This window comes from Athene cunicularia (genome assembly GCF_003259725.1).
Source record: "Athene cunicularia isolate RWA chromosome 2 unlocalized genomic scaffold, athCun1 chr2_part1, whole genome shotgun sequence".
Taxonomy (NCBI): Eukaryota; Metazoa; Chordata; class Aves; order Strigiformes; family Strigidae; genus Athene; species Athene cunicularia.
The window spans coordinates 48,174,015-48,193,911 of record NW_020799095.1 but is presented as its reverse complement, the minus strand read 5'-3'; the positions used below and the strand labels follow the sequence as shown (position 1 = coordinate 48,193,911).

General features: G+C 46.7%; 1 protein-coding gene across 1 annotated transcript in view; it reads left to right on the top strand.

The window, feature by feature from the left end:
• Positions 1 to 4,754: 4,754 nt before the first annotated feature.
• The window catches only part of VILL (villin like), a 39,463-nt gene continuing 24,320 nt past the window's right edge, over positions 4,755 to 19,897 (top strand). Inside the window, exons 1-3 of the mRNA XM_026841841.1 lie at positions 4,755 to 4,898; positions 17,022 to 17,103; positions 18,603 to 18,677. Coding sequence (XP_026697642.1) covers positions 17,035 to 17,103; positions 18,603 to 18,677 — 144 coding nt within the window. The 5' untranslated portion in view covers positions 4,755 to 4,898; positions 17,022 to 17,034. The remainder of the gene's footprint in view (positions 4,899 to 17,021; positions 17,104 to 18,602; positions 18,678 to 19,897) is intronic.

Here is a 19,897-nt window from a genome sequence, read left to right as displayed (position 1 = left end):
GGTGATGGGTCTGAGGGATTCAGATCCTTCTGGAAGTCTCCCCAGCTAAAACAACGGTCAGAATACATCCAGATCTGAACTGGGGCCCCTATGCCACATTCCTCCTCCATCTGGAAGGCAGCCAGGACTGCTGTTTACCCATGCCATGTCACGGTCCCACCTCAGCTATCCTGTTTTCTCAGTGCACCTGCTATTTCTTGGCGGCAGCAGGCAAGAGCAAACGGAGAGAGGTGCAGAGGAACCCACGCCCGCAGTGCACACAGGCACAGCCAGCTGCCTCCGGATATTGCCACCTCCCTGGCTGACCCTGGGCCCGGGAGAGTTGCAGATTAACCTCCTGAAAGGTGACAATAGCTCTTTTCTCCAAGGCAGGAGTCATTCACCAGTGGGAGTCTGGAAGAAACACCCTCCCTGAGGATATTCCCCCGCATTACCCCAAATGTAATTTTGGAAAAGAGAACACGCTGCAGTATATCACTCTGCAGAGCCTTCAGCAGCAGACAGAGCTCATGCAGAAAGACCACAGGAGGTCTGGCATGGTATGGCCATTTCCTTCAGTGTTGCTAGATCTCATCATTATAATCAGTGCAATATGTTCACTGAGGTATTTCTCTTTGCTAGGAGAGACTTAGGGTTGTACCTCCCATCTTCAAGGATGGGTTATAGACATTTTAGGAGTAGATGTAGAATAGATGTTCAAGATTATCCAGAAGCACTGAAAGACCTTGCTGTCAAACTATAAGATGTTATCATCTCTGGTCCTCTCTACTTTCTTTTGCAAGGGGGTACTTTTTCCCATAAACCTGAGGAAATGAGCCCCAAATCCCCAGTTCACAGCCCAGCACAGCTGGCTTAAAATGTTTTTTGCATTAAGATTGCCAAGCAGTAAATTGGAACAACAGGTGTGGGTTTCTTCCATCTTAATGTTGTAACCCCTGTGCCAGAGATACTGCTCCTGTCTTAACCTGCTGCAAGCTGTTAGCTCCAGGAAGGCAAACTGCATCTCTAGACCTCTCGACAAAGCTATTCCTGCCCAAAATCAGCATTTACCCTTGTGTACTTGGCTTGCCAAGGCCATTCTTTTTTTCTGAATCAGGAGAAGAGAACTTGGCCTGTCCTACGCTGCCTGTGCAGGATCCACCATTCGCATGGCTCCATGCACAGCATTGCCCAAGAGCTGTACTGAAAGGGCTTGTTTGCAGGATCAAGGCTTCTCTGTGTGCTGAGAGCCATTGACTGACACAAGCTGACCAGAGGAGGATTATGACTCTCTACAGCTCAAGATGATTGTGTCTCCATCAGTGTAGCATAGCCTTGCACCGTGGCACTGCATCACTCCTCACCCCAGTGCCCGGGCACCTTCCCCTGTCCCAAGGCATTTCCATTTGCTGGTGTTAACCATTAACCAGCCCAGTGTTACCTGTCAGAGGCAGCTCTGTGCTGCCTGGTCAGCTAGTGCTCACAGAGCACTGCCCTATGAAACCATATCCACACAAAGCTCCGACCTCCACCGGTCTGAGCCTGCCAGGCCAAAGAGCAAAGCTGTGTTCACTTTCCCGCATCAAAACTCCCCTTGCAGGCAGCTGGGCTAAATCCTGAGGCTGGTGCTTAAGTTCTTACTGCTGCCAGTCATCCCTGCCTTGCTTAGATGCCATGGCTGGCTGAGATATACCTCTTGGGGGGATCTTTTCCCTCAGCAAAATATTAGCCCCAACAAGTGAGGTCCTTGCATGTATTATGGTTGATATACATGCATATGTATTGCTTTCTCATCTTTTGACCCATATCCAGGAGCACAGCAGATGAGAGAGTAATAAATTATAGCCCAGTCCTCCTCTATCATCAGATCTGTAGCAATCTGCCTGTAAGAGGCACTATATAGATTTGAATTTGGATGATTTTGTAGGGCAGAGAACTACATAAGCAAGGCTAATGAAGAATGTGTAGTAAAATGTCACATGCTTTGGTTGTGGCTCAGGGAAAGCTCTTCTGAAACATTCTCAGAAATTCATGCAGTGCTTTGGCTGCTACAAGTCAGGACATTTAACTTCAAGTAAGTAGTGATGGGTCTTTGCACTGGTGTCTTGAGCAGCTTGGGGGGCTTTTGGTCTCCTTCCCTTGCTTTTCCAAACCATGAGGCCCCTGCTGTGTTACCCCATCTGCAGGATTTAGCCCTTCTGTCTTCCTCCTGGAGCACCATACCTGAAAGCAGGGTGGAAATACCTTTGCAACGTGTCATTTTGCAAATACCTCCTTGGCAGAGCCTGTTTCCCCATGTGCAATGTTAACCTTGTCCACAGGCATGTGAGATCACTGAGGTAGATGTGGGCCATTACACTGCCAAACCTTGCTTTTGCACTTCAGCAGTGTCTTCCTCCCAGCAGCTTCTGATTTACCCCAGCATCAGCCTGTGACAATGTCTTCAGTGTCTTAGGCTTGCACTGGGACACTGGAAGCAGCCTCATATGTTATCTATATGCATGAAAATAAATTAAACCACAAGTTCTTTGAGCTCTGGGAATACCAAGTCAAGGCTTAGGACCAGAATATGAGTCCATCAGGTCGTACATATAAGAAAAATAGCTGGAACAGGAACTTCTCAGATCATGCTTCAGTTATGAAAGTCAGGCTATTCTGTTTTCCACCAGCACTGTGTTAAACTGCTTGGAAATAATGTTTTCTGCTCTATAACCCCATGGCATGACCAGAATTATCAGGAAGTAAAAGTGCCTGCAGCTCAGCACTAAATGAACCCATGTTTTATGACAAACATTTTCTTTTCCCTCAGCATTGACTGTTCTAAACTGCTTTACATATATTTCTACAGATTTGGGCTCCTTAAAAGCTCCCCAGGATTATTTACTACTTTTTCACTGTGGCGATAGAAAGGAGTGGAGACAGGCAGCTCAGACACCACCTGTGCATGAGCCTGATGTGCATTACCAAAGCTCTGGGTATAGGAATGACACACTTCATCCCTGAGCTCAAATTAAAGTAGCTGCAGCCATGGAAACTGGGTGGTTTACATCAGCATGTATCAGCACTGAAAAGGACCCAGACACACAGCGGATATGAATTAAGCCCTTGGTGCTGGGGATAATGACTTCATGTGGCAAAAGCAGAACCACAGTGCGATGGATTTTGGTGCCGATCCTCTGAAACCTCCAGGTGTCCTTACCCCATCTTCTTATGCCTCCCACCAGAACTGCTGATGTATAACCCTCACCGCTAGGCCAGCAGTGGGCTTGGGGTTGAATCCAAAGATAAAATGAGGCCCTGTCACAGGTCCCCAACTTCTGTGAAGACACAAAACATGGTTCCTGCAACAGAGGAGGACACTTAGCATGATGAAGTGAAGAGAATGAAAAATGAAAGGCAAAGACTGTTACAGGTTTTATGAGCTGTAGCCTGCTGTCATTAAGGGATAAATTGCTTGCTAAGAGTCAGTTTTGCATTTTCAACAATGAAACTAAGATCTCTGAAGTGTTCCTCAGATATGGGCACACCCAGGCTGAATGAACAGGTTCAACCCACACCCTGATTTGCAGCTATCTGTGATTAGTGATACACCAGTCTGTAGCTAATGTCACAGGTATTTTGGGCACTCTTCACATTACAGGTCCCTTAGGTCTAAGAGTGGTCAGTGAACAAGATCGGTGAAAACTCTTGGTTTAAACCTATTCTGACACCTGGTTTAGCTGATGAGCTGATCCATATCTATCTTCAGTTTGTGGGGGTTAATCTAAAAATTTAAGGAAATGACAAGAGAAGCTTGATGTGTAGGAAGGAAGGTTCCCAGTCCAGAGACACTGTTTAGTCTCCATCCTTGGAGATACAGCCGGACACAGTCCTGCATCCCTCAAAGACAGAGACACCAGCTGACAACAGGGTAAGAAGTCGTGCCTCCACCCCTCTCCAGCAAGGGATGTTCCCTCCACTTGCAGAGAGCAGCACCATGAAGATGCCAGGCAGGAGTGGCTGTGAATGAGAGAAGATGGTCTGTCTTCACGTTATCCACAGCCAGTGGCGTCCAGGGCAACTTTCAGAGGGAGTGGCTGCATACTACAGCCACCTTTCACAGATACTTTTTTCTTAACGATAAGCTACAATATTGTAATGAGTATCCACAGACAGCTTTCTGCTGCAGAAGGTGGCTACAGCAAACAGTGACAGCTTCGCTGGAGTTTTCTGGTTTATCATTACTTTTCTTCTGGGAGGACAACCCGGTTGCACACTCCAATGCTCTGTTACATCCCCATTTCAGCCAGTAATCTTGACAGAAATCCTCACCCCTGGTCCCCATCATCCTGAGCTGCCATACACCCAGGGCTCCAGCCTGCAAGCATAAGGGAGACCCAGCTTGGCCTCGCAAAGAGCGCGAGAGCAGGCTGTCTGCCCCAAGCGCCTCTTCCTTTGGACCAACTGTGCCAAAATTCGAGACAGAGCCAGGGACTGGAGCTGGGACTCTTGGGCCCAAGCGTTAACGTGGCACCGAGCAGCACTGCACCTCGCTGTGTCCAGCAGAGACAGAAAGAAGGGGGAACAAATCCTCCCTTGCCCTTTTAAATCTGGACAAAACAGGTTTCTAATTAAAGCAGCACTTAATCATTATTGCTCTGTGAATGCAGAGCTGGTGGATATTTGATGCAGAGAGTTGGTTGAAACTCTCTCATACCGGCTTTGTCCCTCTGTGAGTCTGGGAATGGGTGTGATCTCTGAGTAGGAGTGTCTCTGCGGTTAAGTAGAGGATTGAATTACCGAACACTGCTGTTCCGGAGCTGACAAGGTAGCAGAACAGCAAACAAAGTGCCTTGAAACTAGCTCACCAGAGAGGAGAGAAGGCGCTGGGCTTGGTGGAGAAGGGAGACCTGCGAGGACACCACACGCTTCCCAGCAAGGTAAGCAGCTTCCTTGCACCTCTCTTGGTTTTATTTCTGAAGGCCAGAACTCTTTAATGACTTTTGTTCTGGTGGGATAGTAAGAAACAAACAAAATAAACTAATAGATTTTTTTTTTTTAATTTGTCACCTGGTGTAAGCCAGGGTGTCTTTACTGAAAACAATGAGCCCATCCTGATTAACACTGTTTGGGGTTGGAAGAAGCATCTATCTCAGCTCTCCGAGAACCCGTCCGGGCTGTGTATCAGCTCGGAGAACACATGCTTTTCGTTTAGCTCTCTGTACAGACTGGCTTTGATTTCATGCAATAAGCAGTTAATGGCGTTTTGATTTGGTCTGGTTTGTTTTATGATTTGCTGTCATGGGGATTTGCTTAAAGCTTGCCAGCCTTTGAGACGCGTTTATGAGTCCAAGCAACAACAAAAAGTCGCTGGAAGTCTCATCGATAGGTCTTGTAGTCTGATCAATAGATCTGCTAATGGCTGAACTGCTGGACTGTTTTGCTCTATAAGTACAGTGTTTTCTCGCCCTGTTCATTTGAGATGCAAATTGCGCTGAGATAAAATTGAGTTGTAATGGAGTTGAGCTGCAGGCTTACTTGCCAGTACTTTTCTTAGGCGTGCCTATTAGGAACATAAATATTTAACACAAAGGAGAACTGATATGAATTAGCATCTGTGGGAGGTTCGCGCTTATTCAAGACTACCCTAGCACAGATGTAAGCAAACGTTACAACAGCTGAAGCAAACTGGCCCCACCAGAGCAGCACTTAGACGGTGAATCATCCAGGTGCTCTTTACACACCGCTGCTAAATGGGCAGATTAGAGTCTGCGAAATAGAGATTAGACAATCACAGAGCACCGGCCTTCCTTTTCGGCAGTGTTTTACCATTCCCTGCGGCGCTGGCTGAGATGCCAGGTAGAAGCAAATGCAAGGACGGGCACTAGTCAGTGCAGTGCAGATCAGGAAAGCCCTGACCATCTTCCCTTGCCTTCCTCCGAGCAGAGCTAGGTGAGCCTCTCCTCCCCCTCTCCTCCTCCTCCCTCCTTGAACAGGCTGCCCTTTTCCTCCTCCGGCTTGCTTCCCACCAGCAGACATGTAGCTCTCATGATGTTATTTCCTAGGCAGGACTTTGTGGCAACAGTTGCCAAGCTGTTCCAGCTGGGAGCAAAGGTTTCATGCCATGGTCACTATCAGTGTCACCCTGGTCTCCTGCCTTCCCATAATCCTGGGGCTCTTGGTTGAGACAGTAAATCCCTGCTCTTGAATGGCCAGGGATGCTGAACATGCTGACAGTGTCTCCTGATCTTTTCCATGGAGCTGCACAAGTTTTTTCTGGACTTTAAGCATGGAGGTTGTCACCTTTTCAGCTCTGGACCCCCCAGGGAGGTGTTGGGACATGTGACACAGAGGAGATGCACCATGGACTCTGTGACTTCAGGCTAGATCTGTCCTGCAGCCTCCTCCTCTGGCACCACCCATGCTGTGGTCACTGGTCCCCAGCCGAGCAAGAGGCCAGTTCAGACACCTGCCCCATGCTTGAAAGATGTTGGGGCTCTGCTCTGTGTTGGGCACCTCCTGCTGGACCAAAAGCCTTCCCTCAGTTTTAGTAGAGCTAGATGCCTGGTAGCCCACTTGGAAGCAGAGCCCTGAGAAATGCCCTGTGCAGTGAAGGGGAGCTCAGGGCACACTGAAAGCCTTGGTGACACCTTTGTGCTACCTGGCCCAGCTGCATTTCGCCCACCCCTGGGGAACACACGTGCCGCCACCACCCCTCTCCTCAAGGTCCTTCCTTTGTCACAGGGGATAGACTCTTTGGCAGCCTTCTGAAATTCACTCTGGACTGACACAAATCCAGAGGTTGGGCTTTCTATGTATGAAATGTCCCACTGCACAAGGAAGGACTTAGTGTGGACACACCAAACCCAAAATATCTTTGCTCCAGCTCTTTGTTTATTCACATATATTCTTCAGCTTCTGTTGGCCTCTCAGAGAAACAAATCGTACAGTCACAAGGAGATACAAGCTCCTACGACTCATTAAAACTTCTTTTCTCATGCTCTCCCTCTTCACATAATACAGCCCTGGAAATGGGCCTAATTATGATTTATCCTGGATGATTATACATTTCCACTGTATTTCCACCCATTCTGGGTGTAAAAAGAATGCAGGAAGAGGTGAATATTGTCACTAAGTCTTTGGCATCCTTCAGTCTGAAAAGTCCTGTGAGCTGTAATGTTAATTTTCAACATCAGATGATGTGTATTTGATTCAGTTGCCTTGATTTCCAAGGACCTCTGCTTGAAACAGAAATTCTACCATTTGTTATCTGTCTTTATCTGAGCCTATTCATGCTTATCTGAGGTAGCGCTGGGTAGAGTAACAGTGGAACTTGTTATTACCTTATATCCACGTCAAAGACATGAGACATAGGGGATGCTAAATTGCATGGTTGAGCTCTGTCTTGAGCAGTTCCTGTGGAATGAGCTATTCAGAGCAGCCAACCTCTCCCTCCTAAAAATGTCCTGTTGCCTTGTCCTAGGATGAAAGAATAGGTTTCTGTCTGGCCCTTTATTTAAAACCACTCTTACAAAAACAGCTGAATAGGGTAAGAAACAGGCAAGGTTAGAATGCATATTCTTTTTTTAGGTGATAGGGACTATCAAGATACCCACCTTTCCTTTGGGAGGGTGCTAGAGTCTGAATCACTGTACTTTGTTGTGTCTATGAAATAGCCGTCTGGATCTAGGCAAATCCCACCTATCTCAGTCTTTCAGGTGCTTGATTCCCTTCTCTGTGCTCAGGCAAAACTTCCATTGGCAGCTCTGGGTGCAAAAGGCAGTCTTGGATGAATGATTCTTTCTAAAGCTGTTTTCAGTATTTGCAGGGATGTTTTATTAATTTGGCTTTATGTAGTTGATGTGCTACTCTCTCAGAGCTGACCTTCATTTCTGCCAAGAGGGGACTGCACGCTTTTCTTGTGTTTGTGTGTTATGATCCTGTGTGGGCTGGGTTTCACTTTTTATGCCAAGCAAGTGCCAGATGCATGGCCCCATGGGCTAGGGCTTTGCTCTTTTCTGTGCTGTGTCAGCAGAGAGCTATGCTCAGGCATGCAGGAGCCCCCAGGGCTGGGCAGCACAGGGTTTAGCTCACAAAATTATGATGCGCCAACACTGTCCATCCACAGGGGCAAAGTTACATCCCATGTTCTTCTGCTCCTCATTCCCAGTAATAGGGTGGCCTATCTCAATTTACCCCGTTGTCTCCCTGGACCCCTTTCCTACCACAACAGAGAATAACCATGAAAAGCCATCTCAGGAAGGAGACACAACCATGGGGTCTCTTGAGGGTGGGGTGGTATTCTTCAAGGAGTAATCATTTAAAGTGAGGAGACACATGTGGAGACAAAGTGGTACCTGCAGGAGGACTAAGTGTGACCTCGCAGTCCACCCTGGGTTGCAAGGGCCGGATGAAACTCATAAACACACCACGTATGTTTGTGGTGCTGAACGTCCCTCTGGTTTCATGCAAGCCTAGAGGATAATGCCAGTAAGGGTGACTGGAACCAAAAAGGTAGGTTGCTGGTCGTCCCTTGACAGAAGATCCCATGAAGGTCTGGCTTTGTTTCAAAGACCTTAAAGCTCATATAAGGAATCTCACCCCATCCTTAAATGTGGAAGCGTGGGTTGGGTTGGTTGGTACCTGCTTGTTTTGACACAAGTTAGGTGTCTTTCAGCAAAGGTGTGTCATCCAATATACACAAAGGGTGAGCTTCCCTTGGAGCTCGAGAAACATACCTTCCCCTTGAATATATTGGTTGCATCTTCCCAGGCCACTGATGGAAATACAGTCACCTATGGAGCACCACACTTAGGTCCAGGTCATTTCATTTGCACTCTGAAATGTAAACCTGTTTTTTTTCCAGAATTTCAGGTTTTCTCTTCCCAAGTTTGATGTGACACTTGCAGACCTGAACTGGAGAAAAACTGGAACAATCCCTTCCTTTTAATAGTTACTGTTAACCTTGCTGCTTTCCACTGGGAAGTCAATGCTCTGGGAACTGGTTCTCTAGCTGGTCTGAGTGGACCCAGACCAGCACCCCTGCTCTATCACCATCAAATAAGGTCCTGGTAGCAAGGGCTTATTCAACTGCACTAGTTAAACTGTGCACCAGGGAAAACCTGCTCTTTATCTTGTACACATACATGTACACACATATATGCATTCATGTTCATACAATAAATATAAAACTGTCATATGCAGTAGCAAAAATTATAACTCTTAGACTTGTTTTTTGAGAAGGATGAGGCAGGTGGGCACTGGTGCTTGAGTTTAACTGCAGTTTGTGGTATTTGGCTCAGTTCATGCTGACAGATGTGGCAAGCAGGCTCTCGGTGTACAGTGGAAGGTAATGAGCTCCCGCATTCTGAGAGAGGTGATGTGCACCGTGCCAAGCTGGGTTCTCCACTCGGGGGGTTACCACATAGGCCAAGGGGGCAGTAAGTCCCTCCTGACCGAGAGTCACCAGATTTGCTCTAGACCCAATGTCAGGATGTGGGGAACCACCCAGGGAGAGTCCTTCTCACACTTAAGCAGCTAAAACTAAGACATCCATGAGGGTGAATGACTCCCAGCCTGTAACACTCTCTGCTGTCCTTCCTACAGGCTCTTTTAACCCTGCATAGGAAGCAGTGGTCTTTCCTCAGTTTCAGCTGGGAAAGTGCCTTCTTTTGAGGGTCTTTCCCTTCCCAGAAGTTTTTGAAGTGCCAGTGCTCCCCAGGGCTCAGGAGGCTCTTGCACAGGTGATCAACATGCTCTCCTCCCTGATGTCTCAGCTCTAGTTTTACTTGCCTGCAGACATTAGGTTAAATAATGCTCTGTTAAAATGCTGATGTGGGAGAGGATTATAACTTTTTTCTTAGAGGTGATGAGTAATTAGAAGTTATTTTGTGAGAACATTTCTAACCAGACGCTTCTCTGGAAACCAGGAAGAGGAATTAAAATGGCTTCAGCTTTGTTTTCCTTCTGTGTGCACCTCCTGCCTTCACTGTGGCACGAAGCCCTGTCTTCAGATGCAGAGCTGGTACAGAGCCAGTGATCTCTCCCTTTCACAGGGGGAGAATGAGCTGAAAGAAAGGAGAGATTTGTTCATAATGAATTGGCAAGCTCCATGCTCACCATTCCCTTGGGGTGGCTCTGTACTCAATAACCTCACAAAGAGAAGCCGGAGGTGGAATGGATACTCTGAAGTAGGTGTGCACCAAGCTGCATTGTATTATTTGAAAATAATGCACCTGGCACCATTCCAGGGGGAATGCTGCTGCAAGGTGCTTGCATACAGAAGATTTGTAACAGCTTCTTGTGCCACTGTTTTTTTTTTTTTCTCGCAGATCTTCAGAGGGAGGTGGGTTTGCACTGAAAGAGTTTGTTATTGGTCACTGAGACTGATCTCAGGGGGGAAGTTACTGCAGCTCAGACTCTGCTGCTGCTTCTTCTGAAAGCTTTTTGAGTCTAATAGGGCTGCCCTCACCCTGCAGAGATGCTACCTGCCTGGGAGAGCCTGCTGCTTTCAAAGACATCCTGGGGAAGAAGGACTTCCCAGGAAAACAGTCAAGAGCTGCATGGGTGCTCTCACCTTCTTTATAGGACACCAAGTCAAGGACTGCCAGCCTCCACGTTCAGCCAATTTGCTGTCCCTTTTCCAGCGCCAGTCACTGCTGAGCACTAGGCTCTGCATCCAGCATGCTGAATGTGGCAACTCAGACTGCATGACTTGGGAGTTGTGGCTGGTGTTACGGCTTTCTGATTTGATTGTCAGTACATTGTTCTCACGTTGTTGAGAAGTTTTCTGGGACAATACAGCTCTACTGTTCCCAGGACAAACAGTCAGTTGTTAAAATTTTAGAGGGAGAGTTCAGAAATGGCAATAGTTTGGGAAAAATCTACTCCTACAAATCAGTTTCCCAAGACCATCTGTTTGAAGATCAGAGTGCTGGAAAGCTCCCAGCAGTGAGATAAATAGGGAGGACAAAGGAGGTCATAAAGAGAGGTGTGGAGAGATGAGCAAGATTTTCTGGATGGACCAAAGTGTTGAGCTAGAATTTACGGCAGGTGGAAATGAGGCAGCTGCAGGGACTAGTCAAAGTCAGAGGAGATAAATCATGAGTAGCCTACCCTTCTAAATCAGATGTCCTCTGAGGAATTTGAAGAGACAGATGAAATACAGATTGAGTGCTGTTGCAACTGGGAAGGTGGTCATTTCCCAGTAACCTAGTATTTCCTTGTGCTCCTTGCTTTTAAGTAAAGATCAATGGTAGGACTGGAGAATTAGTGCAAAGCCCATCTGCATGTGACTCACAAGGAGCTGAAAAAGGTAAAGGCTCACAGCACCAGTGTGTTTCTGGGAAAGACTCTGTATAAGCTACTAAGTCAGAGATGCCAGAAAGGGACAGGGGTGAAGGCACAGATTATAAGAAAGCACACTAAACTGAAGGTCTACTTCTTGGTAATGCCTGGGATGATGGTTGAAGATGGGGTAAATTTCCAGGTTTCAAGAGACACATCAGCTGGGTCCTGGGGAGACTGGTCAGCTTTTGTCAGACAGGGAAAACTGTTCATTGCTCTTGCAGAACTGAGAAATTACTTGGCGAGGTGGATCCAGGTTTATGCATCCTTTGAATGTAGTGAATGGAGAATTCAAATCTCTCCTGGGGTATAGAGCACTACCAGTTTGAGAGGCCATCATTAACATAAAAGCATCTCAGTAGTTCTCCACTTTATCCCAGGCTCTTAAATCTTCACTCACATTAACCCTGAACAGACTTTAGCATCTCAGTCCTCAGCATCCCAGCCCTTTCTCCCATGAGCAAAAAATTCCAGTTGACTATGATGGCAGGTGGCTGCTTGGATGAGACATGGTCTGGTGATCCCTGGCAGCCATTCATGGAAAACATCCGAACACAGTGAAGTCCCTTCTTAGCTCTGGAGCCATTGACCTTGAGAAGATGAGCAAGAAGCTTCTTCACAATCTTAGTTCCTCCTGTCTGATGCCCCATCCCAGGTTTTGATCCATCTCTACCTAAGAGAAGACTAAAACAGCCCTTCAACCCCTTTCACGATCCACCCAGATGATTTGGTAGCATGGATAGGGAATCTTTTCTGACTGGTGTAAGTGGCTGAACGTGTGGGTCAATCCATTCTATTGCCTTAATGCCAAACTGATGGGAACTTGCTGAAATGCAGCACCTGAAGAGTGGCTTGTGGTCACAGGCCCCAAGGAGCCAAGCCCAGAGAGCACATCCTGGACATTTAGCCGTCTCATTTCAAAGACATTAAATAAAGACAAGCCTGCCAGCTTCCCTAATAAGCTGTTCCAATATTTAATTGCCCACCGTGATCAGAAATAGCATCTTATTTCAAGGCCTGTTTTACGTAATTTTAGCTGCCAGGCAACAGCTCTTTCCAAGAAGGCCAAAGTGTTCTCTGTGGTCAGCCGGGTGCGTCTGTGCAGAGCCCTCTACTTGGCACAGCAGCCACATTGAGCTTCTGAACCTGGACCTCACAGGACTTAGAGGAGAAGAGTGAGCTGAGTTATACTTTTTCCTCTTTTGCCGCCCTCAAACATATCTCCCATTCCCTGCCTCCTCAGCATGTCCCAGCACATCGAACATGGGTAATGCAACTCAGCTTCTCTGATTGCAACCCTTCCTGTGACTGTGCAAGAGAATAGGAGCTGTTACCATCACACATATGTGCATATGGACATGTATGTCACAGGTGCTCTCACCTATGCAAGCTTTGCCTTCCTGCCGAAAAAATTGAAGGAGGATATTATGTGACTGTGTGACAACATGAGAGAGAAGACAAGCCTCATTGCTGGACCTCCCTATCTATAATTTCCATGTGAGCGGAAAACCACTTGTTCTCCTCTTGCAACAGGAAAACAAAAGACAGTTTATACTGGTTGAGTGCTGTATTGTGGACAGTCACTCACTAGGGACAGTCACTGTTCAGAACAGCGGTCCTGAGCAGTAGCCACACAAGGTATCTCAACACTGAATTTCATTCCTCTAGGCAAAACAAGGGTTAACTGCTGTCCTCTCTGCAAACAAAAAATAGCACCTACTTGGGCCCAGATGCCCAACTATAAAGGAGACAATGAAAGCAATTCAAAAGCCCTGGTTTACCTCATCTAATGCCAGTCCAAGTATTCCCAATAATTAGTCCTTTCAGCCTGGAAAGGCTAGAGCCACAGCTGCTTCCTATTTTCCCAAAGCTGTACAGAGCATTAGTCATTTCACTGGTGGGTTTTTTTTTTTTTATTACCGTGACTACAGCCCAGTAAGTGTGCCGCCAAAACCCAGACAAGCCAAATCAGGCTTAATTCAGACCGTACTTCAGGAGTTTGAAATGATCTCCTATGCCCCTTCCCAGTCCTTATTTTCCCTCCGCACCCAAACAGCCTGGGTCTGCCTCAAGAAATGTTCTGCTAGGTCTGCTTTCCAACATGTACCAGGTTGACCAAAATGAAGTAGTGATTGCTGGCACTTCCACCCCAACTGTTACTCATTAACCAGTCTTGGGAGTGACCTTGACACTTAATTAGTCATCTTCTACTTCATGAAGTCAGAGCTTTTCCCCACACTGTGCTGGTTGGAAAGGGGATGGGGATCATATTTAAGAAGCAGGAGTATTGCTCTGATTTTGGCAGTGTGTGAAGGGGAATGGGTGTAACAGAGACCGGTCTGACCTCACCCACCAGCTTTGGTACCTAGATTGCATTAGGGAAGGCTCTCCTATTAGCTCTGGAGGCTCCAGGTTGTTCCTGCTGTGACACCTAGCCATGATGCCAGCCACTGACATTTGGTTTCCAGGTCCTCTGCCCTCACCCAAGAGCAGTGTTTGCTCTTTGCAGTTTAATTTATAGCATCTTAATGAAGTGGTGATGACCCAGCAGAGCAGCTCCAAGCCAACATTTGTCTTTGCCACACAGTGGCCACCTCTTAGCCCATGCTCATTGTGTGAACTTGTCTTCACTTTCCATGGTTATGAGAGTCCCTGGAAATAGGGTCGCTGCTCCTGGAGGTGGAAATTGGGTAGCTCCATGTTACTAATGTGGAGGAAAAGGGGGAGCTACAACTGCTTTAGTGACTCTCTTCCCCTTTCAGAGGTAAAGCTGTGTCTGAGTACAAGGAACCAAATGTCCATCCCTGTAACTAGGTGTTTTTTCCAGTGAATTCCTGCCCCAGAGGCTGTTGACTCATGCTCTTGCCATTTTGCATTTCACCTAGCACTGGGCAAAACTGGTTTGAGTGAGATAGGAACTGACCTGGACATCTATGTTCAAACCCCACAGCCAACCCAAGCCTCTTGACATCCCTTTGCTTCTTTTTAAATTAGAAAAGTTTCTGCTCTTCCTGGTTTCAGCACAGATGGGAAGTTTTTACTCCATAAATACTGTATTTTGTGTCTGGGCAGGATCATCTGATTTAAAACCCACATTAAATCATTAATGAAATGAGCTGTCTGATTATATAAGTTATGTTCCTATTATTTCTAACTTGGCCACCAGAAGCTGGAAAGTCCAAAGAAACAGCCAACATTGTCTGTGCTTCACACTCCCCCCCAGCCAGCTTAATGACTAAGGAGGAAGGGAGGGAGAGCATTTCCCAGAAAAGTGGGGACCAGCACTATATGGGCAGGTTTCAGATAGAGAAAGGAGCCCCAGGAGTGGAGGAGATCCAAGATCCCCATTTTGGGTCAAAGAGGTTTGGGTGGGAATTGGTAGAGCATTGCTGGCTTTCAGAGGGTTTTGTTCAACACAGCTGTCTGTGCTCAGAGGAATCTCAGCATCCTTTGGGTTAACTTTTCTGCCAGGAGAGGTTGGGATGCTGGGAGAAGCAGGGAGCCAGCTGTGTCTCACAGCTGGCCAGCTGCCGGTTTCCTCTGCTGTTAGCAGGCGAACAAGATGTCTGCTGCCTTCCATAGGGAGCAGAGTCAGTTTTGCTAAATCTTCATCCCCCTGAATACTCCCTCACATGTAAACATCTTTACTGGCTTTGTTTTCAGGTTGTTCGTGTTTTGATGCTGGAAGGAAAAACCCTAAATAAATTTTAAAAATAGCTGAGGGAAGGAGGCTTCATTGGATTTTTCTTAGATAGGGACCTTTCAAATGCCAAATTAAAAGGTCTTTTGTTAAAGATCTGAACTGGAGTCATGTTTTCGGCTTCAGTTCCTGATAACCCTAGCCTTCACAGTAGATGAGTCAGGAACCCATTCAGAAAAGTGTCTAGCTCCCCTGTAGACACTGAAATATCTTTCTGGAACTGGCTTTTAATCTGTGTGGGTCTCAATTACCTTTCTGGGAATTTAGATGAAAAATGTCTTTTTTTCCTCTTTGCTGTTTGTCTTCTTGTCTGGAAGCTATCTGGAGGACCTGAGAGGGATGTGAAGGTTGGTGAATGCATTCCTGGTAGGTACATAAGGCTCCAGCCTCTGGGCTCAGTCTTCCACAGTCCTTCAGATATACCTGTGTTCAGGAAGGAGTGAGCATGTCTGACTCCTGCTACCAAGTGCTGCCAGGCTGTGGGTGCCTGCTCAGTTAGCAGAGAGGTGTCTGGGGATGTGCTCAAAACACCCCTGGAGGTACCTGCAGCTCTACTGGCTGTGCAAGGAACCAGGGTCTGGCATCTCTGGGATGTGGGAGATCTGGATGGACCCATGGTCCTGCCTAGAACAGCAATTTTAGTGCTCTTTCTCTGTGTGCAAAGTCAGGAGAAGGACCATCTCTTCTTCTTCTGACTTTATGATGACAAGTGCAGCGTGTCTCACCATGCTCTCATAACACGAGCAATAAACAGACCCCCTTCTGGCAGGGGATCATCTGTCTTTTTTCTTTTCTTTTTTTCAGAAAAAGCTTGTTCCATGGCTTTGTGCAATAGCTTTTTTTTATTTTTCATCTTATCATGGCTCAGTTGTTGTGCCGAGTTGAGGCAGCCGTGGCACCGTTCCTTCTTGTAGGCAGTTTCCTACAGCTGAGCAGAGGAGTTCAGGAGAGGCCATGGCCTACAACCAGTCCAGAGATGAAAATGCAGTCAATCATGTTGCTGTTGTTTTTAACGTAATACAATCGTTCAGTCTGTCATGAGCAAATGCAAATCAGAGGAGTGAGCTGGCAAACAAATGAATGCAGAACACAGAAATCAGTGAGCCGTCTTTTCTCTTGAAGCTGGGCCTTGATTTGTGAGCAGGATTGACTCATATGGGAAAGGCTGATACGGGTCTTGCCCCTGCACAAATGTTCCATGTTCACTGCAGTGGATCAGAGCTCCCCAGGAGGCACCTGCCATGCCCCATCCTCTGCTAGGATATAACCCAGTGTTTTCATTTACATTCATTTGGGGTTTGATTTGCTTTAGGAAGTTGTCCTGTAAACAAGCTGGGTTCAGAAATTGGTTCTTGAGCAGACCCTCAGCTATCCAAGCAGTAGGAACAGGGAGCATAGATAAGGGTAGTCCTCTTTTTTTTTTCACAGCTGATAGATATGATACAGGATATATGAGAGACCTTCACTCGCCAGAGAGACAGCTGGAGATACCTAAACCATCTCAGATGTCCCCAGACACCTTTGAGTGGGCAACTGATACCTGAAACCTACCTCTTCCCCACACAGGCAGAAGAGCCTAGGGACCTCCAGGAGTGCATGTGTCTCCTGGAGGCCCACTGTTGTCTCTGCCACCCCTCATGCCATGGTGGGAACAAAGTAGTACTGTTGTCACATCCAACACCATGGTGAATCCTTTCCACCTATTCAAACAGGGGAAAATTAACCCCACACCAGAGCAACGGTATCCTATCCAGTCTTTTCTAGGCTGTGATCCCACACTTTGCTTGAACCCCCCATGAGCATGGATAGCCTGGGAATGGGGGTTCATCCCACCTAACCGTTGATAACTGCAGGTGTGCTTTCTTCATAATCATCAGAGAGATAGAGACACTTCAAGGTGTGGATTTTCTATATTAAACCTCCACTGACAGTAAAAGGAACCATCATGACTAGCACGCTTACTGTTGTATCTAATTATGTATCTGTTTTGGTTTTTTCTTCCTCCTTTCCCTTCTAGCTCAGACTGAAGGATGGCAGACGGTGACATGAATCTCCCAACTATTGAAAGAAAGCTGGGACTGCAGATATGGGGCATAGAGGTATGACAAGAGGCAATGATGGTGTATGTCCTCTGCGCATGTGTGTGTGCATATGTTCAGGAAAGAGATATTCCTGAAGTAATCTGGGTGAGAAAAGAGGGTCTTATAGATAAAATACAGTGGCAAACAAGAGACCCAATATCTGCCTATGCAACTTTCAACATGTTATTTCTTTGGTTTCCTGCTCTGTAAGACAGGGATAATATTGACCAAGGAAACGTGAATGTGGTGGGACTTAAGCTGTACCTCCAGCACTGGAGGCTTTCTCATCCTCTTCAGGAACCAATGCAAAGCTGCTTTAGCACACCAGAACTTAATTCCCTGTTTCACCAAGAAGAGAAGTTATGCATAGGTAACCATAGCCCATACCAGCAGCTGTCATGGGGAAGGCACCCATTTTTGCAGCAAAGGCATCCCATGGAGTCTATTTGCACTTCATTCTTGTCTTTTCTACTCTGATCAATGGGGCACTGCAAGGAGGAATACTGCATCCTGCTAGGTCACCTTCTGCTTGAGGTGGTATTTTGTTTAGGATTGGAGCCAGACTGTGCTCAATTCTGCCTTTACCGGCCAAATTCTACAGCAACATTCCCTTGCAATGAGAGGGGGCATAGACTGAGGTGCACAGTCCTCTCAGGGGAGCAGTGGGAAGGGGCTCCAGCGCCTGTCTCCAAGTGGTGGTGGCACTCCACAGGTCCCAGCTGTGTTCCAAATATCACAGGGTCTTTGCCTTTCCATTTCTCTCCAAAGCACTATACTAAGCTTCTTCCTAAAGAATCTGTAATTAGAGATGTGTCAGTTCACAACGGTCAAGCTGGTATGCTGGGAAACAAGTCAGGCCACCAGAAGAATGTATGTCTCTAATTCCAGGAAACCCAGGAGCTGCACATGTACTGGTGGGTGACACATCCAGACACCTACACTGGGCAGGCATATCTGGTTAATTGTGCACTTGTACCAGATGACGTGTGCCATTAGGGTCTGGAGGGGTGAGGGACACATCAGTGTCCTCAAGTCTGTCTTTTCTAAGCACTGCTAGTTGCTGTGAATTCCTGGCAAAGTGGTTATCCTAGCAAAGCTCTGAAAGTTATCCTTGAACTTAATGGGTACTGAGTAAAAACAATGCCCCAAAACTAAAACTAGGATGAGATGTGCTCACTCTCCTGGGAAATTCCCTACAAATGCAAGCTCTGGAGCACTTCAGCCTGACCTCCAGGTCTTCTTGCTCTAGACCTACAGGGTTGCAAAAGGGCAGGAGACTGAGAACTACTTGTCAGTCTGTCTAAACACCATTATCAGTTGACCCTTTTCACCCCTTTAGTACTTTTGGGATTTTTTCCAGAAGTGGCTTTTCCCAGCTCACAAGCACACCCCTGATTCTTCCTTCTCCAAACCCTGATTGTCACCATAGAGTTTGTGACACTAGCCGTCCTGTTTCACGTAAATCAACTTCTGGCTCTGAAGTTCTACCAATGACCCAAACACTCATTTCCTTACAGAATATGAAGATGGTTCCTGTACCTGAAAAGGCTTATGGGACTTTCTTTGAAGGAGACTGTTACATAATTCTGCATGTAAGTAAGGCTAGCAAACACTGGTCTCTTTGGTGGGCAACTGGTTCAACCTTTTTTGTTTAGCTCTGACTTGGGTCCTAGGTACCCTCACTGGTGAGAGCAGCACTATGGGTAAAAGTGGTTGTGCATGTGTGTTCACCATCTAATCACACATCTGAATTCAATGGGGCTGTTGCAGCAACACTGTGTGTTTAGTAATCAGAAGTCCAGAGGAACCATTAACTTATTAATTCATTAAAGTTATTTATCTTCTAATCAACTAAGTTATGTCCAGACATGGCAAAATGGCCAGTACATTCCTGGCAAACAATACCAAAGCCCACATTTGCATGGCTTATGGGAGTCTTCTGGGGGCAGTGAGAGTTATCTGACCGGAGGGTCTCATTTTCAGCAGATGATGTGGGTTATGGATGTGTGCCACCTACTCTGTGTCACACAGAGAGGTTCTGCAGCCCTTCTCATGTCCCCATTAGGACACTTCATCTGTCCCTCCCCAATCTGGTCCAGACCTGCTTGCAACCAACTGAACCCAGACTAGCCAGAAGCATGAGGAACTTCTGAGAACTGACTCTATTATATGAGCTGCGCAAAGTACCTTGTGTTCCTGAAGCTCTGTGGGAGGATAATGTGTTGCACTCAACTCCCAGACTTCCTTCCAAATCTCTTCATCTGTTTTGAGCAATCCAAACCCCATTGCATCAAGCAGTGTCCATATGGTGGAAACCAGAAGCATTTCCCACTTCCTGGGTCTGAGTGTCCCTCCTGCAAACATCTGTCAGTCAAGAGATAGCAAAGCCTCCACTATCCCACAAGAACAAAAGGCACATCCACAATATGTCAGACTAGGATAGCAGGCTGGGGTAACAATGCAGAATGAGTCTCCTCATCTAATTTACCATGCACATGCTTTATGCTACCTTTTGAGTGCTGGATCAGTTTGCTAGCAGCTACCGAAAGACATGCTTAGATCATGTGAGTGTCCTTGCAAGGAGCTGACTATAGATATCAATATAGATTTTTGATGCTCACAAGCTCAGCTTATGTTGCAATAGCTTCCCCAGGTAGGAAAGTCCTTAATCAGACCACAGCTCTCCTTTCCCCCTGCAGACAGGAGAATGAAAATACTCATCTTTGCATTCTGCATCTTGACTGGAGGGTCTCCAAAAAAAGATAGTCCACAGGACAATGGGACTTTGATCATCTTCAATAACTGTGTTAAA